The sequence below is a fragment of the Molossus molossus genome, unplaced genomic scaffold (genome assembly GCF_014108415.1).
Source record: "Molossus molossus isolate mMolMol1 unplaced genomic scaffold, mMolMol1.p scaffold_m16_p_10, whole genome shotgun sequence".
Classification (NCBI taxonomy): domain Eukaryota; kingdom Metazoa; phylum Chordata; class Mammalia; order Chiroptera; family Molossidae; genus Molossus; species Molossus molossus.
Window position 1 is genome coordinate 1,698,176 of NW_023425345.1, and position 26,903 is coordinate 1,725,078.

Here is a 26,903-nt window from a genome sequence, read left to right on the forward strand (position 1 = left end):
ACAGTTTATTCTTCGTCCACTCGGGCAGCAGGAGATCGCTGCGGTCAGGGCTAGGCCTGTCCCAGCCCTTTCATCAGACATGGTCTCCTCTGTGAAGTCACATATGTTGGAGACAAAAATCTCACCGCCACCCTTCCACTCTGCCACCTCATGCTGTCCCCTGCTCCTGGCCTGGCGGGGCTCTGGGAGCTGGCATCGGAGGTGAGCAGAGAGCACAAGCTCTCAGTAGCCCCAGGCCCAGGGCTACGGTGAGGCTGGGATCTTGTCCCTGCTCTGTAAGAAGGAGCTGATGACACTGGCCACGTGGTTGGGTTGGTTCAAGTGGACGTAGTGATTGCCTGGGACCTCCACAAACTGGAACCGCTGGAGGAGGAGGGGACAGGTGGTGAGGTGTGGCCCAGAGAGGTGGCTCCAAGGGCTCCTCTGGAGGGGCTTTCCCGTGGTCACTGCCTCCCTATGGTTCAGAAGGATCCTCCACAGTGAGCTCCCAGGGCCCCAGTCTATTCATAGCACCTGGGTGATTCAGCGCTGGCTCTAGGTAATGAGAAAGGCCTCACTGGGAGGGAAGTGTCCAACCCTGGGGTGCGGGGCCAGTCTGGGTTGTGAACTTGTGGAACTAGGCTGGGGAGGTGCAAGTGGTCTCAAGTGCTGCTGGTTTGGATAATTACATAGGCCCGCTTGAGAGACGAACAGGTAGCTTTTCACTCCCGCTCCTGCCTGGGAGGAAGGCCAGCAAGGTGGGAAGGCACCACCTGTTGGCTGGCCAGCCACACAGGCTTCCCTCTCGTGAGGGCACCAGGGTGTCTGCAGAGGCCCTAGGTCGGGGTTCATGGTGGCTGATGATCCTGACATGCCAGGTGCTCCCCATGGACAAGTCCCAGCTCTCCACCTTGGAGGCCCACCCCCACCTGCAGCCAGCACCCAGTGGAGGGACTAGCCACCTGTTCCCATTTGGGAAAATTGTGGGATGACCTTTGGCTGAGTAGGGCTTGGCCCGGTGGGTATGAGGACAATAAAATTGGTCGAGTCTTTCAATGAACAATCTATTCCTGTGCTGATTTACATGTGACCACAGCTGGGAGTGAGGTCTGGTAGTTCCTGGGGCTCACTGGTTAGACTTGGGGCTGAGCCAGACCAGGGGTCTCTGTAAGAAAAGAAATGCCACCTCTAGACCCCAGCTACTGTGAACCCCACACCTACCTCATTTAGGACAGATTTCAACTGGTCAATAATGAAAAGCATGGGCCCCTTGTCAGCATCATTCTCTCTCCTCACATCATGATATCCTTCGATTGCTCTGGAAAACAAGAGACCATGGTTCATTTCAGGTTCGCTTCGGGCAGCGCCCTCCACCCTGGCCTGGCCTGGCCTGGCTTCCGACTGGCCCACAGCTGGGTCCCGTAGCTCAGGTTTAATTCGAGATTCAGCCACGGGGTACCCACATGCACTTGGAATCCTGGTACCCCCGCAGTCACTGCTACTGAGTGGCAGAGCCAGTAATTGCTGGAATCCATGCCTTTTCTTTCTTTTTAAAAAAATAGCTTTACTGAGCCCGGCTGGTGTGGCTCTGGTTGAGCGTCGACCCATGCAGCAGCCAAGAGGTCGCCAGTTTGATTCCTGATCAGGGCACATGCCCAGATTGTGGGCCCGATCCCAGGTGGGGGGGCATGCAGAAGGCGGCCAGTTGATGTTCTCTCTCATGGATGTTTCTAGTTCTCCCTCTCCCTCTAAAAACAATGAAGAAAAAATATTTTTAAAAAAATAGCTTTACTGAGATAATCGCACCCATTTTAAATGTATAGTTCCATGATTTTTTTTTCCTTTATTGATTTTGGAGAAAGAGGAAGGGAGAGAGAAACATCGATGATGAGGGAACATCGTTTGGCCACCTCCTACATGCCCCCCCACTTGGTAACAGGCCCACAACCTGGGCATGTACCTTGACCGGGAATTGAACCGGTGACCTGTTGATGCATGGGTTGACGCTCAACCACTGAGCCACACGGGCCGGGCTAACTATGATTTTTAATATATGCAGTTGTGCAACCATTACTAGTCAATTTTAGTGCCTTTTCATCAAAACTCGAGAGAATTCTTAAACCTGTGTTCTCTCTTCGAACACTCAGCTGCTAGTCTTAACGTGGCCGCTAGTGACGTTCTGCCCGTCGATTTCCCTGCTTCGACTTGTGTGGGAATGGAATCCCATGGCGTGGGGACTCCGAGGCTGGCTTCTCACTGACATGTTTTCAAGGCTTGTCCATGTAGCTGGTGTCAGTGCTTCCTTCCTTCTTATGGCTGAAAGTAGTCCACGGTGTGGATGGACCACTTTTTGCTTGTTTGTGCGTAGACGGGCATTTGGGTTAGTAGTGCTGCTCTGAACCGTCGTGTACCGTGGGGAACCTTTTTCTGTCAAGGGCCATTTGGATATTTATAACATTCGCAGGCCAAACAAAATTGTCAGCTTAAAAATTAGCCTGCTATATTTGGTCAGGCTAATTTGGTGAGGCGTGTGATGTTAGCTGGTATTGATTGCCCGCGGGCCAGACCTTCCACACCTGATACAAGTTGTGTGGACCTGACTACTGGGTCTATACCCAGCAGTAGAACTGCTGAGCCAGGGGGGTCATAATGGTGCCTTAATGGCCCGAGACACTGCCAGACTGTTTGCCAAAGTGGCTGTACCACTTTACAGTCCTGTGTGAGGGCTCCGGCTTCTCCCCACCCTGCCCACTGACACTGCCGTCCTGGTGGGTGTGCAGTGGTGTGGATTTGCATGTCATGAGTTCTAAACCCTTTGCTCAGCACCAGGCACACACATGTGTCCCCGGAAGTCACAGATCCTGCCTTGGGCATGGATGGTCCAGGACAGCTGCAGTGGAGGGGGCGTGGCATCTCAGTCACATTAAAGGATGGTCACTGCTGTGGGACCCTGAGGCAATGGAACTACTAATGGCTGGGTGCTGGCATGGGGGAGAAAGGCAGATGGAGGAACCACATGACCCTGGGAAAGGGAGGGGTCTGTGGTGGCTGGAGGGTGGGGGTGCCCTCCATAGTCACCTGTTGAAAGGTGTGTAGTCCTTGCCCCAACCTCTGCTCCCAAGCCCTCCAGTTGCTTTGCCTGCCTTCCATGTGCCAGCAGCTGGAGGCTTCCCAAGAAAGATGGTGTGGTCTCGCAGTGGGAGAGCTGGGAACCTCACACCAGGAAGCTCACGGCTCAGCCCTGGTGTGGGTTCAGACTTACTTGATTAGCAGGATGGAGGCCTGCAGCTTCTTGATGGAGCATACACACAGCTCTCTGCTGATGAATTCGAAGCTGTGCTCTGGCTGCAGAGACAAAAACCATAGTGAATTCTTTTTTAAATTTAAAAAAGTGTTCTTATCACCCAGCCAGTGTGGCTCAGTGGTTGAGCATCAGCCCATGTACCAAGAGGTCACCGGTTCGACTCCAGGTCAGGGCACATGCCCAGGTTGTGGGCCCGACCCCAGTGGGGTGCATGCAGGAGGCGGCCAATTGATGTTCTCTCTCATTGATGTTTCTATCTCTTACTCTCCCTTCTTCTCTCTCTAAAAATCAATAAAGAAAAAAAACTTTTTAAAGTGTTTTTATTGAATTTTTGGAGAGGGAAGTGGGAGAGGGAGAGATAGGAACATCGACCCACTGCTTCCCATACACCCCCTACTGGAGATCGAGTCCAAAACCTGGGCTGTGCCCTCCAGGAATAGAACCAATGACCTCTGGGTGCCTGGGATGATGCTCAGTCCACAGAGCCACACCGGCAGGGCAATCTTTTTTTTTTAATCTTCACCTGAGAATATGTTATTTTTTTGTTTTGTTTTTTATCCTCACCCGAGGACATTTTTCCATTTTTTGTACAGATAGAGTGGGAGGGAGAGAGAGGAAGAGACAGAGAGAGAGAAACATCGACGTGAAGGGACACATCGAGTGGCCGCCACCGCACGACCAACCAGGGCCGGGGACAAACTGCAACCGAAGTACGTGCCCTTAGCGGGAACCAAACCCGGGTCTCTCCGGACCGCAGGCCGATGATCTAACTGCTGAGCCAAACCGGCCAGGGCGAGGATATGTTTTTTTATTATATTTATTTTTTTTATCCTCACCTGAGGACATTTTTCCATTTTTTGTTCAGATAGAGTGGGAGGGAGAGACAGGAAGAGAGAGAGAGAAACATCGATGTGAAAGGGACACATCGAGTGGCTGCCACCCGCACGACCAACCAGGGCCGGGGACAAACTGCAACCGAGGTACATGCCCTCAGCGGGAACCGAACCCGGGTCTCTCGGGACCGCAGGCTGACGCTCTAACCGCTGAGCCAAACTGACCAGGGCAAGGATATGTTTCTTTAAAAAAATATTTTATTTACTTATTTATTTGAGAGAGAGTGAGGGAGAGGGAGAGGGAAACATCAATGTGAGAGAGAAACATTGATGGGTTGCCTCCCATACGCGCCCTGACGGGATTGAACTCAGAACCCTTCAGTGCACAGAATGATGCTCCAACCAACCGAGCCACACTGGCCAAAGCCATAGTGAATGCTCCCCACTGGGCACCGCTGTAGGTGTGAAGCCCGTCTCGTCTCTCGAGGGCTTGGGGAGCCTGGTGGGGCGGAGCCCAGTGCCTAACCACATCACCTCCTCGACAGAGGCCTCCAGGTGCCACAGGCCAGAGGCTGTTCCTCCTAAATCTGTTCTCCCTCTTTGTGGACGCCTGGCTGCCCATCCAGACACAATTTCCCAGACTCCCTTACAGCCAGGTGTGGCCATGCAGCAATGCAGAGAAGTAGCCTAGGTTACTTCTGGACCTAGATTTTAGGTCTTGGGGTGGCCCTTCCACACCCCTTTCCTGGTCCACAGGCTGTCCTGCAGTGCTGCCCAGCCAGCCTGGCCCTGGTCTCTGCCAAGCACAGCCCACCTACCTGCTCAGACAGTTGCCATGAGAAATTTGCTTAAGACACAGTGCAGAGTGAGCACACGTTGCTGTCCCCATGCCCCCTGCTGGCCTCCAACAGCCCTGACCACTCTGTCTTATGACCATTTATGACATCTAGGTGTGTGCTGCCCCGTGGTAACCATCGGCCACATGGTGACCACTGGAGTTTGGAGAGGAGCTGGTGCAAATTGGGACACACTTGTGTAAATCACACACTGGATTTTGAAGACTTAGTACGAAACAATGTCAGCTGTCTTAATAAGGTTTTATATTGATTATAGGCTGAAATGACAGCATCTTGGATACAGTGAGTTTAAAATATTGAACTTCATTGCACCTGTTTCTTCTTAGTATGGCTACTGGAGAGGTAGAATTACACGAGGCTCCCATGACTTCTGTCGGGCTGTGCTGCTCAGACTGAGAACCCTCTGAGGGCCCGAGGGTTTTTTCTGTCTGGAGCTCAGCTCACAGCCTGACAGAGGATAAATGTGTGTTCAGTGGATTAATTCAAGCTCCCATAAGGACTGACTGTTAAGTCAAGCCCAATACTCCTATGCCACGGTGGTGAACACAGATAAACATGCCCTGGCCGGTTTGGCTCAGCGGTGAGAGCGTTGGCCTGCGGGCCAGAGTTGCAGGCTTGATTCCAGTCAAGGGAACGTAACTCGGCTGCGGTTCGTCCCCAGCCCTGGTTTCTCTGTCTGTCTCCCTCGCACTCTATCTGATGATAAATGTAAAAATATCCTTGGGTGAGGATTAAAAAACAAAAAGAAAAAATCGCCCAGCCAGTGTGGCTCAGTGGTTGAGCGTTGACCCATGCACAGAGAGGTCACCAGTTCGATTCCTGGTCAGGGCACATGCCCAGTTTGTGGGCCCGATCCCCAGTAGGGGGCAAGCAGGAGGCGGCCAATCGATGTTCTCTCTCGTCGATGTTTCTATATCCCCCCCCCTTTCTCTCTCTCTCAAATTAATAAAGAAAAAAAATTAAAAAACAAAATCCGATGAACATGCACACAGACCTAGCTGGTCACAGCCAGGAAAACACTGCCCTTGCTCTGCCTGGACCCCCTCCCAGCCATGTCCCACTCTTCAGGCTAAAATGACCTTTGGTGCTTTTCCACAAACAGGTTCCCATATCCACAAGGTCAGAAGGACCAAGATTTACCGAGGACCTGGACATGCCACCAGTTACCCATGTGACCTCCTCCCAAGGCAGAGAGCCCAACTTGAGGAGACCAGACCGAGGTGGGTGCTGCAGGTGGGAGGGGCTCACCTGCACACATTTAAATGGAAGGGCTTCAGCAGGTGTGGCTCAGTGGATTGAGTGTCGTCCCATGGACTAAGGTCCCAGTTCAATTCCTGGTCAGGGCACATGCCCAGGTTATGGGCTCAAACCCCAGTAGGGGGCGTGCAGGAGGCAGCCGATCCATGTTTCTCTCTCACATGGACGTTTCTATCTCTCTATCCCTTCCACTCTCTCTAAAAAAATCAATAAAAAATATATTTAAAAAATAAATAGCCCTGGCTAGTTTAGCTCAGCAGTTGAGTGTCAGCCTGTGGAGCAGAGTTGCGGGCTCGATTCTGGCCAAGGGCACAGACCTGGGTTGCGGTTCGTTCCCAGCCCTGGTCAGGGTCGTGCGGGAGGCAATCAGTTGATGTGTCTCTCTCACATTGATGTTTCTCTCTCTCTTTCTCTCTCTTTTCTCCCGCGCTCTCAACTCTATCTGAAGATATTTGAGAAAATAACCTCGGGTGAGGATTAAAAAATAAATTAAAAATCAAAACATATATAAAAAAATGGAAGGGCTTGAGGGAAGATTGGAAAGGCTGAGTGACTCCCGGTCAACAGCTAACAGGAGATGGCGCCAGGACTCAGCTCAGGTGGGCTCCCAGCCTGGCTGTCTGCCCCTCCCCCTCCCCGGCTTCTCAGCCTCCTTTCATACCACCTCCTGCCAGGACTGGGGCTCTCCAGCTTACCCTCAATTATATATGTGGGCGCTGTGGTTGACCATAATCCCCAGGAGATGTAAGGGGCATCTCCAAATGCCCCCCCAAAACCCAACCAACCTGTGTTCTGGGGCAGCCCAGAGTGCTCCCCACCCCCACCCTGACTACTGCTGCCTGGACAGTGACATGGCTCAGGCCAGGTGACCAGCCAGGAGCACTCTCTTTGGAGTAAAGCTTTTCCAACTGGGACCCCCAGGACACCATCGAATGTGGTCTAGCAACAGGTCCCAGCCCAAGGATCAGCACGCAGTAGACAAACCACAGCGAGTGCGCCTCGGTGGTTAGGAGGACCATTTGTAACGGGTGGTGGCCCAACTGGTTGTTCATCTGGGAAAAACGAAATGGATACCTACCTCACACCATTTAAAAAAAAAAAAAGCCCTGGCCAGTTTGGCACAGCAGTTGGAGCCTTGGCCCACGGACTGGAGAGTCCCAGGTTCAGTTCCCGCTAAGGGCACGTACCTCGGTTGCAGTTTGTCCCCGGCCCTGGTTGGGATCGTGTGGGTGGCAGCCAGTTAATGTGTCTCTCTCACGTCAATATTATTCTCTCTCTCTTCCCCCATTCTCCCTCCCGCTCTATCTGAAGATACATGCAAAAGTGTCCTCGGGTGAGGATAAAAAAAAAAAGGAAGAGTTTATTTGAGCAAAACTGATGACATATGATCCCACCTCACACCATTCTTTTTTTTTTAGCAGGACCCGAACCCGGGACTCTCTGGTCTGCGGGCTGATGCTCTAATCACCGAGCCAAACCGGCCAGGGCCCGCCCCATACCATTCTTTTTTTTTTGTACGTGCCCCTAGCAGGAACTGAACCCGGGACTCTGTGGTCCACAGGCCAATGCTCCAACCACTGAGCCAAACGGGCCAGGGCGTCATACCATTCTTGAGGACAAATCCCTGTTGGATCAAAAACAAAACTGGCATTCTTGTGCCCTTGCTGATACCCTGGTCCAGGCCTCAGGCCCAAGCCTGGGCCTGGGCAGCAGCTTCTGGTGGTCTGTCTGAGGCCAGAGCTTCCCCCTCTGGCGACAGTGTCTCCCAGTGCAGAGCATTTCGCCCTCTTGACCACCTTCGGCAGGAGCACCGTCTGTGACGCCAGAAGAGACGGCACTGTGCCAAGCCACGCAGCGACCTGGGCCAGTCTTCACAGCAACCCAGAGGCTGCGCACTAACTGTCAGCATGAATGAATGATGGGTACGTGAAGGGGTGCACGTTCTTTCTGCACGAAAGTCAGCTGAGGCTGAGGGAGGGTAGGTGCCTTGCCCAAGGTCACACCACTTCCATGACAGAGACAGAGCCCAGTTTCTACAAGTGCCCTTGTCACACACTTCCAGACTGGTGGCTGGGTTTTTTTTTTTAATTTTTAATTTATTTTTATTTTTTAATCCTCACCTGAGGACATTTTTCCATATTTTGTTCAGATAGAGTGGGAGGGAGAGAGAGAAACATCGACCTGAAAGGGACACATCGAGCGGTTGCCACCCGCACGACCCAACCAGGGCCGGGGACAAACTGCAACCGAGGCACGCGCCCTTAGCGGGAACCGAACCCGGGTCTCTCTGGACCGCAGGCTGACGCTCTAACCGCTGAGCCAAACTGGCCAGAACTGGTGGCTGGTTTTTAAGGCCTTTTGTTATCCTGCCCCCTCCCCTTTTGGTCTTCACTGAAGGACCCTCCGCCCCCACAGACAAACTCCAAGACTTGACCTGCAGCAGCAAGTACTTGGAATGTCTTTCCTTTCTCGACTCACCTTGATCCCAGCACCCTGGGCCCAGCACAAGTCCCAGCACCTGAGGAACTCCTGACCGCGCCCCCAGCTGCCAGGCGCTTCCGGCCGCCACTGCACGCGCAGCTAATCCAGTTAAGCGTTTGTGGCCATGTAGTAGAGACTTAAACATGACAAAGAAGACAGCCCTAAAACCAGTCCCGGTCTCTACACACATGTGCACAACGGCACACAGGACTGCAAGTCTGCCTGCGCCTGGCAATGGTGGGCTGACTTTTACGGTTTGCTCTGTGGGCACCTGTGTGCCATGGTGGTTTGTTTTTAGATTGTTCCCTGGGTGTGCAGCCCTCACTGGCTGTGCTGCCTCATCTTAGTTTCCTTGTCTGTAAAACGGGGGTAAGGACAGTCTCTGTCTCCAGGGCCGCAGGGGATTGTGAGCACACACACAGAGGCGCCCGGAGAAATGGGGAGCGGTCCCTGTGCCCCTCCCCTGCCAGCCCCATTTGGGACACAGCTTGACTTCGGGAAACTGCTGGTTGGTGGATCCTCTCCCTCGCCCCCAGCCCTGGACATAAGGAGACCAATGATTCAGAAGAGACCAGACATCACTGCACACCCAATAGGACGGCTAAAACGAAAACAGACAATAACAAGTGCTACCACGGACGTGGAGAAACTGGAACCCTTGCACGCTGCTGGCAAAAGGGTGCAGCCGCTGTGGAAAAGTCTGGTGGTTTCTCAAAAGGTTAAACATAGGATTCTCATGGGATCCAGCAATTCCACTCCTAGGTCTGCATACCAAAGAATTGAAAGAGGGACTCGAACCAGTTTTTGCGTACCCATGTTCCCAGCAGCAGTAAGTATTCACAATAGCCAAAGGGTGAAACAGCGTCCATCAACGGATGAGTGGAATAGTTACGCAACGGGTATTATTCAGCCACAACAGGAATGAATTCTGGCTCTGGCCCTGGCAGGTTTGGCTCAGCGGTTAGAGTGTCGGCCTGCAGTCCAGGGAGACCCAGGTTCGGTTCCTGCTAAGGGCACGTACCTCGGTTGCAGTTTGTCCCCGGCCCCCGTGGGGGTTGTATGGGAGGCAGCCACTCAATGTATCCCTTTCACGTGGAGGTTTCTCTCTCCCTCTCTCTGTCTCCCTCCCACTCTATCTGAACAAAAATGGAAAAATGTCCTCGGGTGAGGATAAAAAAAAGGAGTGAATTCGGACACATGATACAACAGGGATAAACCTTGAAAATGTGATCTAAGTGAAACGAGCCAGACACAAAGGCCACACATTGCATGAGTCCACTTACATAAGGTCCCTAGAGTTGTCAAATTCAGGGACAGAAAACAGGATGGGGGTTGCCGGAGGCTAGAGGAGGGGGAGGGGAGTTAGTGTTTACTGGGTAAGGAGTGTATATTGGGGATGATGTAAAATGTTGGGGTGGTGATGGTTGCACAACATCGTGAATGTGTTTAGTGCCACTGAATTGTACCCTCACAGGTGGTTGGAAAATGGTAAAGAGCACGCTATGTATACTTTAGCACAATAAAAGGAGAAGAAAGAGGCTGGCAGGCTGCCGGGAAGGAAGCAGGAAGACAGCCGCACTCACCCGGGCGATCCTCCGGTCTCTGTTCAGCACCAGCCCTGGAAGGGAACCACACATGATCAGGGCGAGGGGCCTCATCTCAGCTTCCCCGGGACCCTGGGCCCTTCTCGCCAGGGCTCATTCTTCAGCCTGCACTGGCAGGGACCATCCCTGACATCCTCCTGGGGGTTCAGCTGGGGCAGAGCTTGTCCACAGCCACCCGGCCATGGACAGATGCGGGCCACAGGGCCCAGAGGACAGCGCAGAAGGATGGAGGCAGGAACAGCTACCCGACCTGACCTTGGAGTTCTCTGAGCCTTCCAGTGATTATGCAGGTATTTATCTACTTAGTTGACTTTATTTTATTTTTTAAGTTTTTTTTTTTTATTGGTATGTGCCCCTAGTGGGAACTGAACTCGGGACTCTCTGGTCCACAGGCCAACGCTCCAACCACTGAGCCAAACCAGCCAGGGCTTCATTTAGTTGATTTTAGAGAAAGAGGAAGGGAGAGGGAAAGAGAGATAAAAATATCGATGAGAGAGAACATCGATTGGCTGCCTCCTGCATGCCCCACTGGGGATCGGACCCACAACCTGGGCATGTGCTTTGAACAGGAATCAAACCGGCGACCTCTTGGTGCATGGGTCGACACTCTACCACTGAGCCACACCGGACCGGCAAGATTTTTTTTAAAGAATAGTTTATTGCCCTGGCTGGTTTTGTTCAGCAGTTAGAGTGTCAGCCCATGGACCAGAGAGTCCCAGGTTTGGTTCCTGCTAAGGGCATGTACCTTGGTTGCAGTTTGTCCCGGCCCTGGTCGGGGTCGTGTGGGTGGCAACCAATTGATGTGTCTCTCTCACATCAATGTTTCTCTCTCTCTTCCTCCCTCTCTCCATCCCACTCTATCTGAAGATAAATACAAAAAATATCCTCAGGTGAGGATAAAGAAAAAAAAAGAAGAGTTTATTGATTTTTAGATAGAGAAGAAGGGAGAGGGAGAAACATTGATGTGAGAGTAAACGTCGATTGGCCACTCCTGCATGCCCCACACTGGGGATCCAGCCCAAAACCCGGGCATGTGCCCTTGACTGGGAATCGAACTAGTTACCTCCCGGTGCACGGGGATGATGCCTAACCAAGTGAGTCACACAGGCCAGGGCCAGGCCTCTCATTTAACATCGCAGCCATCTCCCCGTGGCCTCTCCATCCCCTCTGGTTTATTTTCCTCCGTAACACTCACCACTTTCTAACCCACTCTGCTGCCTTCCTCTGCTAGAACAGAGCTTCCAGAAGGACAAAGGGTTTGCTCTTTTATTCACAGCTGGGCCCCCAGAACCTACCACATAGCAGGCGCTCAAAAGCTCTTGAGTGAATAAACAGATGTTCACCTCTGGGTGTGGGTGGGGGACAGGATTCAAAGGGATGGGTGCTGTTCTATTGTTCAGCTGGGTGAGGGGCACGTGAGTACTGTTATTACTATTACTATTACCATTCTTAGTTAAACATGGTATACCAACAAGATGTTTTTGGAGAAGTAAACTACCCAGTTCTCGAGTTCATATGGAAAAATAAACAAGCAAGAATAGCAGGAAAACTCTGACAAAAGAGCCATGAACAGGAGACTGTCCTGCAGAGAGTAAACCACACTTGGAGCCTCAATAATTTAAACTGTGCAGGGCCTGTAGGTGACAGACAGCCAGGCCCACAGAAGGACACAGGTCCAGAGGCAGACCCAGCAGAGATGGGCAGGTGGGGTATGATGTGGCCAGCAGCCCCTCACAGTGACGAGGGCAGAGACAGACTCTGAAAACCTGGTGTAAGGCACCAAAGGGACATCTGCAAAAGACAAAGGAGGATCCAAACCTCACCCTGTGCGTTGGATAAATACCCAATGTAGCAAATATTTAAATGCAAACCCTCAACCTCAAACAGTATTAGAGCCAAAAGTAAGCTTTAAACTATGATTCAAAATGCAGGTGCTATGAAAAAGACATATATTCAATTACATTGAAAAATTCTGCATTGCAAGAAAATGAACACTCAAAGCAAAGTCAAAAGATAAACGACAGCCCTGGCCAGTTTGGCTCAGCAGTTAGAGCGTCGGCCCACAGACCAGAGTCCTGGGTTCGGTTTCCGCTAAGGGCACGTACCTCGGTTGCACTTTGTCCCTGGCCCCAGTTGGGGTCATGTGGGTGGCAACCACTTGATGTGTCTCACTCACATCGATGTTTCTCTCTCTCCTGCTCTATCTGAAGATAAATGTAAAAACGTCCTTGGGTGAGGATAAAAATAAGTAAATAAATAAAGATTTTTAAAAAAAGAAAGATAGCCCTGGCCACTTTGGCTTAGCGGTGAGAGCATCGGCCTGCGGTCCAGAGAGACCCCGGTTCGGTTCCCGCTAAGGGCACGTACTTGGGTTGCAGTAAAGTATTTGTAATTTGATCTCCCCCACACGGGGAGATTTTCTAAAAACTGAGAAAAGACCAATAACCCAATAGAAAATGGGTAAGAGGTCAGAAGCATACAGTTGTCAGAAAAAAAAACACACAAGAGATATTCATCCTAACTATGCAAACAAAACCACGCTGCAGTATAACTTCACCTACTAGATGGGCAAAATTCCAACCATGTGACATCTGGGGACACAGGTCTCTCGTCCATCACAGGCCAGGCTGCTAAGGGACAGCCCTGGAGGGCGCCTGGCAGAGCCTTTACCCTTGGCAGGGGTAAAATGCGGCCTCAGTGTGGTTTTAATTTGCGTGTGTGCCCCAATCTATGATCTATAGATCGTTAAACCTTCTGTAAACAGCCAGTGTCTCTCTAGGGAACTGGTTGAATTAGCTTCTGCATTCATGCGGGGACTCGGGGAACATTCAGGGTCTCTAAGAGATATCCCCACCGGGATCTGTGGTCGGTCAAGCAAGGAGCCCGCAGAACCAGCTCTGCAGAGGCAACCTGCTGTGTACAGAGGGAAATAGGGTATATATTTGCATTTATCTAAGAAGATGCCAGAAGGATGTGAACCAAGCTAAAAAAGGGGTTATCCTGGGGGTGAGCTGAGGAACAAGATGGATGGGAATGGAGAGAGACCCGGTGAGACAGGTACATCTCAAATTATTGTGATTTTTAAACCATGTGATCTAGCACCTATTCAAATAGTAGTATTAAATTAAAAAATGAAAACAAAATGACTATTAGACTGGCCTCTGCCTAGCCCTTGGGATGTACTATCCACCCCAGGGGGGCATTTCTGAGAGGAGGTCTGGGGGGGGAGGTTAGGGCTCCCTCCTGGGAAACTGATGTTTGAAAACAAAGTGACTTTCTGAGAAAGAAACAATTATGGAAACATCAAGGAGAGCTATTTTCCATAATTATTAGGTTTTCCCCTCTAATGAGAGATCATGGAACTTCTAGATGATAAATTTGGATGGGTAGTTGTTGATGGAGGTTCTTAGTCAAGCATTTGTGATTCAAAATACTTGGAAGGACCACATAATTGGAAGACTTTCTGGTCACTGCTCCACTGAATCATGTCAGCCTAATGAAACCAAGGCCACGGGCTCTGGGCCACCCTGTCTGGCCACAACCTCCCTGCACAGATGATCGGCCGATGTCTATGCAGGATGGGGGTGACCCGGCCGCCCTCCCCTGGGCTCACTGCCCTCCTCTTACCTCTGGGCCTGGGCTCTAGCTCCTCGAGGTTGTGAAGAAAACTTAAAAGAGGATTATATTGGGGGCGGGGTGAAGCCCAAAGTTTCTAAGGAACCCACCTCACACTGTTTTCTCTGCCCTGAGGCCCTGGCTCCCCTGCCCCTTCCCCGAGTCCCGCTCTTCCAACACTCCCTCCACAGGACACATCCTGGACGGCCTTGGGCACACCCACAGCCTGGCTGCCACAGGGAGGCGGGAGCTGGTTTCTCAGACCGGCCGCCAGCCGGATGTCCTCCAGGAGCCCGACCACCCATCAGATCTAGAGCAAGCGGCCCCAGCATTGGGGGGCTGAGAGGCTGGCGCCCGGCAGTTTGAGATTCCAGGGACACGGCAGCAGCCTCTCCTGCTAGCTCATCTTGTTAATCCCTCAACAAGCATGGGCAGGTGCCACACTGTTCTTCCGGGAAGAGGGAGGGAGGCTGGGCCCCGCCTGGAGGGGGCTCTGCCTCACACCTCTGAGAGACAGGGTTTCAAAATCCCCCCAAAGTTGCATGAAACATACATTTTATAAAATAGTTTTGAGCCCTGGCTGGTGTGGTTCAGTTGGTTGGGGGTCTTCCCATGCACCTTTTGAAAGGTTGCTGGTTCGATTCCTGGTCAGGGCACATGCCCAGGTGTCTGGCTCAATCCCCAGTAGGGGGTATGCTGGAGGCAGCTGATCAATGTTTCTCTCTCTCTCCCGTCCTCTCTTTCTAAAAATCAATTAAAAAGAAAATAGTTTTGAATGCAGGAGATATCAGAACCCTAGACTCACCCCTCTCCTGCCACAGTCAACATTTAGACTGTGATATTGTGATATAATAAATATATATGGTAGTCATTGTCCCTGGCTCCTGGCCAGAGCTTCCAAAAACTATCTTAACTCTCTGGCCCTGGCCAGGTAGCTCAGTTGGTTGGAGCGTTGTACAGATTCTCCAAGGTTTTGGGTTCGATCCCCAGTTAGGGCATGTTCAAGAATAGACCAATGAATGCATATATAAGTGGAACAACAAATCGATTTTTTTCTCTAAAAAAAAAAAAACCTAAAAAAAAAATCGCCCTGGCCGATTCGGCTCAGTGGTTAGAGCGTTGGCCTGTGGTCCAGAGAGACCCGGGTTCAGTTCCTGCTAAGGGCACATATCTCTGATGCAGTTTGTCTCCGGCCCTGGTTGGGTCGTGCGGGTGGCAGCCACTCGATGTGTCCCTTTCACATCGATGTTTCTCTCTCTCTCTTCCTCTCTCTCCTTCCTACTCTATCTGAACAAAAAATGGAAAAATGTCTTTGGGTGAGGATGAAAAAAAAAAAATCAGTCAATGCATCATTCCATCAATACCCACCAAGTTGTAGAACTTCCTTTGGCCATTTGGAAAAAAAGACAGAAACAAGCCCGGCCGGTGTGGCTCAGTGGTTGAGCGTCAACACATGCACCAAGAGGTTGCCGGTTCGATTCCTGGTCAGGGCACATGCCCAGGTTGTGGGCCCGATCCCCAGTGTGGGGCGTGCAGGAGGCGGCCAGTTGATGTTCTCTCTCATTGGTATTTCTGTCTCTCTCTCCCTCTCCCTTCCTCTCTCTCTAAAATCAATACAGAAAAAAACATTAGAGAAAAAGACAAAAACAAAACTGTTAACTCCCTAAATGGGAGTTAACACCCTGCCCTGTGCATCCCTGCCATCTGGCTGGTCCTGAGTTATAATAATAAACCAGTGATAAGTAAACTGTTTTCCTGAGTTCAGTGAGGCAGTCCAGGAATGATTGAACCTGAGGGTGTGGGAATCCCAATTTATAGGCAGATGGTCAACCCGGGCTTTTGATTCATCTGGAGTGGAGACATTCTAGTCGGGCCCATGCTGAGCCAGTGTAGTCTGGAAATGCATACAGTGAACTCTCGATTTTGTGGACCTTGATTTAATGGACTTAGGATTTAATGGACAAAATATCCGGTCCATATGTCATATGTGAAAATGAACACCCTGTTAACATATTTTTTAAATTCTTACCCAAGGATATGTTTTTATTGCTTTTTAGAGAGAGAGGAAGGAAGAGGGAGAGAGACAGAGAAACATCGATCCGTCGCCTCCTGAATGCACCCTGACCAGGGATCGAACCTGAAACCTAGGCATGTGCCCTGACTGGGAATTGAATCCATAACCTTTTGGTGTACAGGACAACGCTCCAACCAACTAAGCCAACTGGCCAGGGCAACACCCTGTAATTTTATTATTTTTTAAATTCTTTTTTTAATATTAATTTTTTTTGTTAATCCTCACCTGAGGATATTTTTTCCATTGGATTTTTTTTTTTTTTTTTTAGAGAAAGTGAAAGGGGGGGAGGGTGAGAGGGAGAGAGAGAAAGAGAGAGAAACATTGATGTCAGAGAGACACTTTGATTGGTTGCCTCCCACATCTCCTGACCTGGACCAGGGATTAAATCTGCAACCCAGGTACATGCCCTTGACTGGGAATCAAACCTGAGACCCTTCAGCTTGAGGGCTGACACTCTAACTGCTGAGCCAAACCAGCCAGGGCATTTCACTGTTATTTATTTATTTTTGTATCCTCACCTGAGGACATTTTTCCATTTTTTGTTCAGACAGAGCGGGAGGGAGAGAGAGGAAGAGAGAGAGAGGAACATTGACGTGAAAGGGACACATTGAGTGGCTGCCACCTGCACGACCCAACCAGGGCTGGGGACAAACTGCAACCGAGGCACATGCCCTTAGCGGAAACTGAACTTGGGTCTCTCTGGACCGCAGGCCGACGCTCTAACCGCTGAGCCAAACCAGCCAGGGTCTCACTGTTATTTTTAACAAATCTTAGCAAATAGGCCATATGTTGGAAAAAACACTAGTAATTTCACCAACATAACTAAATATTACATATCTACAACTATAGTCTACGTATTTAAATCCGAGAGTCACCACTAGTAACTATGTTCCGCAAATGATTAGCACATGATCACGCCACACTGAGTGTGGCAGTTGGTTCCGATGTCACCTGGCGTGACCTTCTGCGCAGTTTTAATGTGTGCCAGCCAGATATTCTGACTTGCACTAAGCGACGCTCAGCGTGTGCATTTGTTCACTCTTGGTGGCTGGTGAACGTGTGTGTTAACTAGAGCTCTTCGGTATAAACTTAAAATTACTATAATACATATAGAAAACTTCCCTGTGAAATTCAACTTGTCATACATACTTAATTTTAATCACACAAACGTGTCTACATAAGGAGAAACAGGTAAACTAATTTGTCAATTTTTTTTTCTTTATCGATTTTAGAGAGAGGAAAGGAGAGAGGAAGAAATATCGATGAGAGAGAACATCGATTGGCGCCTCCTGCATGCCTCCCAATGGGTATCGGGCCCACAACCCGGTTATGTGCCCTGACCAGGAGTCGAACTGGTGATCCCTTGGTGCATGGGTTGATGCTCAACCACTGCGCCACACTGGCCGGGCTAATTTGTCAATTTTTTAACATATGCATTCGGAAAACCTGCTTTATTATATAACGAGCCTTCAGCTTTAACTGACCCCCCTGGCCCGAATTAGCCATTATATGGAGGTTTACTGTATTTGATCAGGTCCCCCGCACCACCCTCCCTTCCAGTGAAAACCCTCCAAGACCTTCCCTTTGCTTTTGGAATAAACACCCAAATCAACCATCCAGCAACAGTAGCTCCAGGCCAGCCTCTAACCCCCTCCCTCCATGGCGGTAGGGGGACCCCCGCTCAACGCTCCTGGCTTTCCTTTTTCCGTCAGCTGCACGCACCCCCTCCTGCCAGGGGCAGGACTTCTAAAAGCACTGTTCCCTGGGTCTGGAATGTCACCCACGCCATCACCTCTCCCTCACCCTGCTGGGCATGCCTTCACTATCCTTGGGCTCCTGGGCGGGGCTCCCACAGATTGGGCACCCACCCCCCAGCTGGGTCCCTGGCCCAGGTTAGGTAACCATCAATGTGGTGACTTGGTTAACATCTGTCCCCGGACCCCCAGGCCTACTGCCCACCCACTTATCCCCAGCATGAACACACAGCCTGCCGGGGCCAGGGTCATCGGCCCCAGGATGGGCATTGAAATGGGAAGGAAGGCCCTGGGCCCTCCTCCCTCGGGCAGTTTCCTCATCTGCAAGCAGAGGGCCCTGACCCTGAGGGTCCTTGCTGCAGCCCCTGAGCTGGGGACAAGAGGGACACATGGTTGGCTGGGAGTAGACAGGTCTGGGCTGCTGCCCCCTGGTGGTCTGAAGAGTGTTCACAAATCCAGCCGGTGGCCTCAGCACAGAGACTGACCACAGAGGAGGCCAGAGGTTCAAAGGGAAGAGAACAGAGCTCAGAAAAGCCTTCCAGCCCACCCCGCCCAGCTGGGCCTGCCGCGGTCACAGGCTGCAGTGCCAGCAGTGCCCGCACATGGCAGGGCATCTGCCAGCTGCTCCTGCTTGTGGGAAACGAAGAATGTGTTGCATTTCCCATTTTTCAAGAGAACCTGGAGATCTCCACTTTTACACAAAATCTTTCTATTTTAAATATGAACAACCTATTCAAATTCCCTCCATGCCGAGTATTTGTGTGTAAACTAGACAAGCCAAGCCAATCCCGCTTGCACACCAGGGTCACCCAGCTCCTGAGCACCCCCCACGGTGGGCAGGCTGCAGGGCCTGGACACCAGCACAGGAATGTCCTTTGTCAGTCACTGGGGAACCCCAACCAGAGCTGGGTTCTCCCTCCTTCAGGCCAACACCTCGGCTGGTTTCCAGAAGGCTGAGGCCAGTGTTGAGACAGGACGCAGATGAGGAAGTAGGCAGGGCCCTGCCTCTCTGACCCGGGCTCACTGCCTCCTGCTCTCCCAGAGGCCAAGGGCAGGCCTCTGAGCCTTTGCTGGCAGCTCCCTCCCCCCGATCACCTCCGCCCCCGGATTTCTGCGGGACACCACTTGGCTTTGCTCAAAAGTCACCTCCGTGAGGCCAACCCAGCCCATTCATTCTTCTGAAGATCACACTGCAAGGTCTGTCCCACATGCTGAGCCCCTCCCTGTTTCTGACACCCCACTGGCTGTCACTCACCCCTGTGCTGATGGGGAGACCTGCCTGAGGCCACCAGAAGCTAGGAAAGAGGCATCGGTAGTCAGTCACAGCCCTGCCAACACTGACCCGGGGTTCTGGCCCCCAGAACTGTGAGGGAATCCATACATTGTTTAAGCTGCCCAGTCTGTGGGACTTGGTAGCGGCAGAGGTCAGAGGGATCTGGTCGGTGATGGAGGTGTTGCAGTCCCCTGCCTGCTCCCTAATGGGTGGAGGCTATCAGGGACTCGGGTCTCAGGAAAAGAACTTGGGGGGAGCCTGGAACACCTGCCCCCCAAAGTCACTACCCCCACACCTCATGGTGTTTGAGAGCCTGCTGGGTAGTCTTTTAGGTTAACCCGGTCGCAAAGGGCCACGCCGGCTGCAGTGTGGCTAGTCCCGACACACTGATCCGGCCAACAGCCCCCCCTCCTCCGCACCACCTGCCTGGCCTCCCTCCCTCCTCTCCCACACCCCTAGACAACGGTCCGGTGTCTGTGCTCACCATTTCATGTGACCCTGGCCTGGCCTAATCGGCTTCCGTGCCTGGCAGGAGGCTGTCATATTCCATCCAGATTATCCCACATCTGCTCCTGGGGCCCCCGGTCCACCCATCTGCATGGGTACCTCGGGAAGCCCGGGTCTACAGCCCTCTGCCCTCAACCCCCTCTTTCCATGATGGATTTTCAGGGAGGGGCAGACAGAGGCTCAGAGGTGATGACTAAGGCCATCCCACCCCCACAGCAGGTCACAAACTGCGGCCGAGGCTGAACAGTCACAGGCACTGCCCAGTCCATTGGAGCTCACCGTGTTGCCAGTTTCTGAAAAGTAGGCCAGAGAGCAGACCTCTGCTTCTCGTGACCAGCTGAGTACCCATCACGATGGCGACTGGCAGGGCCAGTTCCATGGTCCCCACAACTCCTGGGCACTCGCCCAGCTCCCACGGGCTTGGGTTTTGACCCCTGCCTCCTTGGTACTTTAGAGACTGAAGTCACAGTCAGCCTCACTCGGAGCCAGGCACAGAGCACACTCTGGGTAAAGGTTTCCTGAACAAATATGTTGGGAAGCGAAACACAGAAAACATGGGCCTGATGCTGTCCTGAAGCCAGAGTAGGATCAACTGCACGTCTCCATTTTGGAAAACCCCATATATATGTGGGGGAGAGAGAGAGAGGAAGGAAGAGGGACAGAGAGAAACATTGATGTGAGACCAGAACATCGATCAGCAGCCTCCTGTACACCCCCTACAGGGGGATAGAACCAGCAACCCGGGCATTTGCCTTGACCAGGAATCAAATCAGTAACCTTTTGGGGTGTGGGACGCAACCCACCAACTGAGCCACACTAGCCAGGGCTTGAAAAACCTCTTTAAAGTCACTCAGCCCTTTAGGACACCCGCAAAGCTTAGCCTCAGACACTGGGCACCCACCACCCAGGACCAGCACAGCATGGCTGTGACATTCCCTAACATTCACTCCCAAGACGCCTGCCCAAGCTGCCCACAGGACGTGGGTTCCGGGATGTGCGGTACTGTCTGACCTGGCACAAGTCACTTGGCCTTCCTGAGCTGTCCCTCCTGCTCCAGATGAGCTGAGTAGAGGGCAGCGGGAGGACACAGGAGACAGTTTGCAGAGCACTTAGCACCATGCCCGGCCGAGGCGAGCTTAGTCGTTGCCACCCCTCGCCAAGAACAGAGCCGACAAGCGCTGAGCCCTCACCTGTGGCCACCTGCGTGGCTCCTCTCTGCAGGAGGAGCTCCCCACACTCCTCACCCACGTGGCTGTTGTTCTTCAGGAACCTGGGGGAGACAGAAGGATGCTCACTGCCTTGGGTCCAGAGGGGCCAGACGGGAAGGAAAGGAGGCAGGGGAAGGGAGGCCACCCACAGACACAGGCGTGTTGCAGGGGGATGCTCACAGTCGTGGGGGGCAGGGGTCGTTTTCACTCCTTTAGACACCAAACATTTATAAAGCCCTGACTACTAGGACTGACAGGTGCCGGAGGTACAGCTGTGACCAACCAACCGTGGTCACCACCCACTGACCTGGAGTCACCTACTGGGAAGTGGCATCAAGGCAGGTTCCCAAGGAACAGGGGCAAAGTGAGCAGGGTGCCGCATGCGCACAAGGGGAGAGGAAGGGGGCTGGAGCGTGTGTGGACACGGGTGAAGGGCATCACTCCACAGTGGGGAGCATGAGGTAGATAAAGTTGCAATAATGCCAGGAAGCCTGATGCCCAGAGAGAAACAGGCTTTGCCGCCGAAGCTTCCTTCCTCCATGCCCCAGAGATTTGCTCCGTGGTGCCCTCACCCCCGGTCCTCCGATGGCACCCACCTCTGTAGCATCTCCTCCCGGCTGAGCCCGCGCGAGGGCTGCTTGGAGTCTTGCTCCACCTGCAGCGTGTGCTCGATCAGTTTCCGCCTGTAGGTCAGCAGGTTCTCCCTCTCCTAAACAGTCACAGTACTGCTGGGTGGGCCGGGCCCCTCCCTCGCAGCCCCTGGTGCTTCCTTCTGACCCAGTGAGGGGTGGCACAGGATCAACCCTGCTAGTTAGTTAGCCCTGGGACCCAGACCAAGTTGTCTGTCAGTCACAGCTGGCCCAGCCCTACTGTGGTGGGGAACAGCTGGAGGGGTCAGGGATGGTGGAGGGGAAACATCCCCGTCACCTGCTGAGTGCTTGCCAAGGCCGGTAAGTCAGGAACCACCCGGGGCTGGCAATTCATCCGGCTGAACTAATGCTATCGCTCCGAATGGTGGAGCAGAGACTGGCAGAGGGGGTGCAGTCGGGGGTTTCCAGCTGGCCCCGAGTGTGTCCCCTTCCAGCCCAGCTCACTCTGGGACGGTCTGGCCCTGTCCAAGTTCCACTGCCTGGAGCAGCACTGGCAGGTGACTCCCTGTCCCCGCTGAGAATACAGTGAACTGGGAGGACCAAACACTCACCAGACACCCGCAGGAGGACGGCCAGCCCCGGGGCACGGTGTTTGTCAGTGCAGCGGGTGACACAGATGAGAGGCACCCTCACAATAACCCTCGGATTATCTGTCCACACACCAAACATTCCCTGAGCACTTACTATGTGCCAAGATGGGCACGTGGTGATACAAAAGACAGCCCTGGTTCTTGCCCTTATGGAGTTTGTGGCATTTCACAGACACGAAAACTGAAACTGATTGAGGAGCTGTGTTGAGCCCTCGGACACAGGCTGACAGGATGACAGACAGAAGGTGGGAGCTGGCAGGGCACCTCCCGGGTCATGAGTCCAGCTTCCTCATATCCACCCCGTGCCCGTGTCCTGACCATGAATCAAACCCTGCCACCTTTCGGTGTACAGGCTGATACGCCAACTAACCGAGTCACACTGGCCAGGGCCCAACCTCCTCATTTTTTAAAAAATTCCTCACCAGAGCATATTTTTTTTATTTATCATTAGAGTGGGAGGGAGAGGGACAGAGAGAAACATTGACGTGATAGAGACACATCACCTGGTCGACTCATGCCCCACCCAACCAGGGCCGGGATGAACCTCTGTGTCCCTGACGGAATCGAGCCCAGGGCTCCTGGGTCCGCAGGCCGCCGCACTAACTGCTGAGCCAAACTGGCCAGGGCTGTCCTCATTTTTTATAGGTGAGAAAACTGAGGCCCAGCGAGGTGACGTGACTTGCGCAGGGCCACACGGCTGAGCCAGGACTCTGACGCGGGACAGCCCTGCTCACTGCACTGCTGGCGGTGGGGCAGAGTCGGCGCTTTTGCCATCAGTCCGCGCCCCCGGCTGCGTGGGCAGCTGTGCAGTGTGTACACAGCACACAGTCATCTGGCTGAGTGAGCGCAAGTGGGCTGGCCAACCTGTGTGTCCCCAGCGCGTCCTCGACCTACTGCTCCTACCCTGTCCCACTCCTTGTCGCTTCGTGACTCACCTGGCATTGTGAAGATCCCAGGCCACACACAGGGTTTCCAAGGATAACAAAGGCCCCTGTACCCCTTTCCCTGCCCACTGCAAGGGGTGTTCTGTGTGGGTGTGAGGGGCTGATTCCCCTCGTCTACCCTCTGCCACCCCCTCCCACCTCCGCGGTATTCACCGAGGGAGACAGTGCCGAGGGCCCTCCCTCCGGTGACAGCCCCGGTTCTTACATTAGAGTCCAGGACAAAAGGGACTGAGTCCAGCAAGACAAGTTTATCCACCATCTCCGGGAAGATACAGGCAAACTATGACACGACACAAAAAGAGAAGAAGGAAGGAGAAGGACTTGAAGAAAAAAGGACTCAAACTTTTCTCTGGTGTTTCCTGAAACATCTGTCAGGCTGGGGCAGGGGTGGACCAAGAGGCCAGAACAAGAATGCTCCATCCCTTCGGGGCGCCCCGCTCCCCCGCAGTCTGGTGGTGGCTGGATTCGGGGTTTCCGTTTGCCAGAGTGATGACTGCTGTCACGGACAAAGCGAGCTGGCACTAGCAAAGGACACGGAGTTCCTGTCCCAGGGACCTTCTCTTCCTCCTGTTCTCCCCACCCCACTCGGAGGAACACCCGTGGTGGCCAGAGGTGGTCACTGCAAAGCCATCTACTCACCATTCCACCCACAATGCCACCTAGGAGACAAAAGAGCAGTGGGCCGGTGCTCCAGCCCTCCGGTCCTCCCAGGGCTGACCTCACCCGGGCCAGGGGCTCCTCCCTCCCGCCAGCGATGGGGCTCTGTATTTGCTGTCAAACTTGGGGCTCCCTCCTTGAGGGCAGATGGCCCCTTCATCAGACCTGACCAATCAGGAGGCCACATTTACCTCATCAGATTGGGAGGCAACTGCCTACTGGGCCATATGTGCCTTAGGGGAGTTGCCTGAGCCCAAGGGCCACAGTGTCCAAAGGTCAACGTGGACCGAATACCTGCATCTCCCCTGAAGTTCCCAGAAGTGCAGGGGAAAGAGACCTGTGTGCCAACTCCTCACCCTCCCTCCCTCCCAGTCCCCCCTCCTCTACCCCCCCAGGAGCCCAGTCAGGTCCTGGCCAAAGTGTACTCACCAAAACTGTGGCCCAAGATGGCAAAACGGTCCCATTTCAAGGCTGAAAGCACACAGAGTCAGGTCTGCGTGGGCTGGCCCTCCCCACCCTATGGGGATCCCCACTCAGGAGACCGGATTAAAGGGCCCCAGCTCCACCTCAGGGGTGGAACCCACAGGGGAGTGAGCTCGTCTTGCCAGCCCCCTCTGGCTTTCCCAAAGTCACCCATGGATTCTGGCAGAACTGGGACCAGGTGCAGGTCACTCTCAGGCCAGCGCAGTTCCCTCACTACCACACCCCTCCGCCGCGAGGGGCTGCCTCCCTCCAGCCCCCCACACACTTGGCCTCTTATTCACCTGCTGCGACTCTGCGGATCTCACCCACAAAGTTTTGGTGGTAATACGGCAGACCCGGGCTGTAATGGGATGAGAGCCCATGACCCCCGAAATCCATGGCAACGTAATAAAAGTCTGAAACAGAGATAAGAGGGTAAGGGAAGGTGCCTAAGTCAGCTGTCTGTCCCTCCTCACCCCCTGCAGGCCTGCCCCCCGCTTTCCCCACGTTTCGGGAGAAGAGGGATGAGTCTGTCGAAGGAGTTGGCATTGTCCAGCCAGCCGTGCAGGCAGAGAACTGGGGAGCCCCGCTGGGAACCCCAGGCTTTGGCAGCGATGTGGCCCCAGGGCACAGCCATCTTCAGCTCGGAGAACAGACCTGAAAGAACAATTGGTTCACTCGTGAAGCGTGAAGCTGGCACTCTGAGCCCTTCACCTGTGCGGCAGGTGTTGGGGCATCAGCCTACTCGGCCGCTCCTGTGCTGCCTCCAGGAGAGCAGGCCTGGATGTGGGGGTCCCCACACGAGAGAAAGATAAACCGGGTCCACTGGGTGAGGAAGATCTTGGGAGGGCTTCACCACAGAACTTTCTGGGGAAGGGGGGTGGCTAGGTTTCGGCTCTGCACTTGCTGGCTGTGCGACCTTGGGCAGTTACTAAAACCCAGCCTGGGTTTCCTTTTCTGTAAAACTGGAGTAAACAGTAAGAATAACAGCCAACGTTTTCTGAGTCTGTACTGAGGGTAAGATGGGATGGGCCCATCTCCCACATCTTTGCAGGAAGTTGGATCACTCTTGCCCTCCGCTGCAGGGCGGGAAACTGAGGCCTAGGTGCAGTCCATGCCCAAGGTCACACGGGGAGGGCGAGCGTGAGCCGGGATTTAGCGCAAGCGGCTCGACTCCAGGGCCCCAGCCTTGCCCACCCGGCCCCGCTGTCCCCACTCCGGTCAGGGCTGCCTTCTCCGCCGCCCAGAGCTGACCTTGCTACCCTGCGGGCCGTCTCCACGGGGCTGGAGCCCTGCAGACCTCTTCACACCCGGGGCTCTTACTTTCTAACGCGGGCTCCCAGAACCCTGAGAGGATTCGAGCGGCCGTGTCCACCCACCCACCCACCAACCCCGCGGGACGGGCGCCGCCGAGGGAGACGCGACCCCCAGGGGGCGGCGTGGTGGGCGAACCCTCCCGCGACCTCTCCTGCCCTCCGAGGTCCCAAGTAAGTGGGGGGGCGGGTAGAAGCGCTCGCGTGCCCCCCACCCCATTCCGGTCTAAGGGTCTCTGGACGGGGTGTCTTCACCCATAGTTCGCGTCCCTTGGTCGGAGATGGCTGTCGCTTTACGCCTTAATGTCGCGCCCAAGTAAAAGGACTCCGGAGTCCCTCCCGGCCCCGCCCACCTCCCTGCCCAGGCCCCGCCCCCGCCCCCGCCCCCACAGAAGCGCGGGTCCTCGGTCCACCGTCCCGGCCCCGCCCACCTCCCTGCCCAGGCCCCGCCCCCGCCCCCACAGAAGCGCGGGTCCTCGGTCCGCCGTCCCGGCCCCGCCCACCTCCCTGCCCAGGCCCCGCCCCCGCCCCCACAGAAGCGCGGGTCCTCGGTCCGCCGTCCCGGCCCCGCCCACCTCTCTGCCCAGGCCCCGCCCCCTGCCGGCCCACAGACCCGGCAGAGGCCGGGGCACCGGCCGGCCCAGCTGCTCCCGGGGAGGGGCGCGGCGTTTCCGGAGACCCCGCCAAATCAGGAACTCCCCGCGCTCGTCCTGCGGAGCCTGTGAGCCCAGCGGCTAGGGGTCTGGGGTCGGTGGCCAAACGACCTCCAAACTTTCGGGCTCCATCCAGGCGGTGTCGCAGGAGTGGAGAAGGTTCTGCTTGACACGTGGGCTGTGGGACCCCGACCCCTGGGCTGTGCCCATTGCCGTCCCCTTATCCCCGCGCGGGACCAGGAGCTGCGGCGGGGGGAGCAGCCGCAGCGATCTGGGCACCTCGTGGGTCCTCATGGGCCTGCACCTTAAGGCTAAAGATGGGCTGACTTTCGTTTAATGGTTTAATGTCCACCCGGGCTGCGTCCACCAGCCCGCCCTCTCGGGTCCTGGGTCCTCAGCAGTGCCTGGCAAGAACCAACCTTAATATGTGTTGCATGGCTGAACGAATGAACGTGTACACTGGAGACATGGAGGATTCCAGCCCCCAGATGAGGAAGGATTACAGACAATGACGTTGAGCCTGAAAAAGATTAAGAACCTCAAGTCATGAATGGAATGTTTGGGGTACTAAATCCTGTAAGAAAAACACTGAAGTGCATCCTTTGAGTCTCGGAAAGTGGCAAGTCTAGGACAAATAAGGAAAAATGCTTCCTGTTCATTCACCACCAGTTTGCTAGTTGGGAGGCTTGGGGGTGAATCCCTGTGGTCCCTCTGGGGTCACAGTCCAGCAGAGCCCCTAACTGGTGAACCAGAGTCCAGCAGGCTGAGGGCTGTAGAGAGAGATATGTACAGTGAATTCTCCCTGGGGTGTGGGTGTGTGTGTAACAGGAGAGCCAGATTCTGGGGCCGGGGCTGGGGGATGTGCCAGGGAGAGCCGGATGCAGGGAA

At 53.9% G+C, this 26,903-nt stretch overlaps 1 protein-coding gene and 1 long non-coding RNA gene across 5 annotated transcripts; one reads left to right on the plus strand and one right to left on the minus strand.

Moving 5' to 3' along the window:
- Positions 1–13: 13 nt before the first annotated feature.
- Positions 14–25,689, minus strand: SERHL2 (serine hydrolase like 2). 2 transcript variants are annotated; one of them, XM_036251996.1, is made up of 12 exons: positions 25,618–25,689; positions 24,557–24,706; positions 24,352–24,465; positions 24,017–24,058; positions 23,570–23,589; positions 23,136–23,210; positions 21,343–21,401; positions 20,729–20,808; positions 10,295–10,329; positions 3,242–3,324; positions 1,201–1,297; positions 14–363 (listed from the first exon to the last, which is right to left on the minus strand). In XM_036251996.1, exons 1-12 carry the CDS (start codon positions 25,619–25,621, stop codon positions 244–246), a joined length of 879 nt encoding a protein of 292 aa, XP_036107889.1. In that variant the 5' UTR covers positions 25,622–25,689; the 3' UTR covers positions 14–243. The 2 variants fall into 2 exon arrangements, with proteins under 2 accessions (XP_036107889.1, XP_036107888.1); XM_036251995.1 differs by having other exon boundaries at positions 16–363; positions 21,343–21,455.
- LOC118624057 lies at positions 6,079–10,601 on the plus strand. Of its 3 annotated transcripts, none has more exons than XR_004958324.1 (3): positions 6,079–6,193; positions 7,759–8,152; positions 10,186–10,601. It is a non-coding gene; the product is annotated as an uncharacterized LOC118624057 (long non-coding RNA). The 3 variants fall into 3 exon arrangements; XR_004958323.1 differs by having other exon boundaries at positions 7,762–8,152; XR_004958325.1 differs by having other exon boundaries at positions 8,036–8,152.
- Positions 25,690–26,903: the final 1,214 nt, after the last annotated feature.

What these genes read in the sequence shown, in the direction of transcription:
- SERHL2 (XM_036251995.1), bottom strand. An exon ending in AGCCACGCAGGTGGCCACAG is followed by an intron (nt 10,330 to 20,728) that starts GTGAGGGCTCAG and finishes GTTCCCTTCCAG; the next exon opens with GGCTGGTGCTGAACAGAGAC. An exon ending in GAGACCGGAGGATCGCCCGG is followed by an intron (nt 3,325 to 10,294) that starts GTGAGTGCGGCT and finishes TTGTCTCTGCAG; the next exon opens with CCAGAGCACAGCTTCGAATT.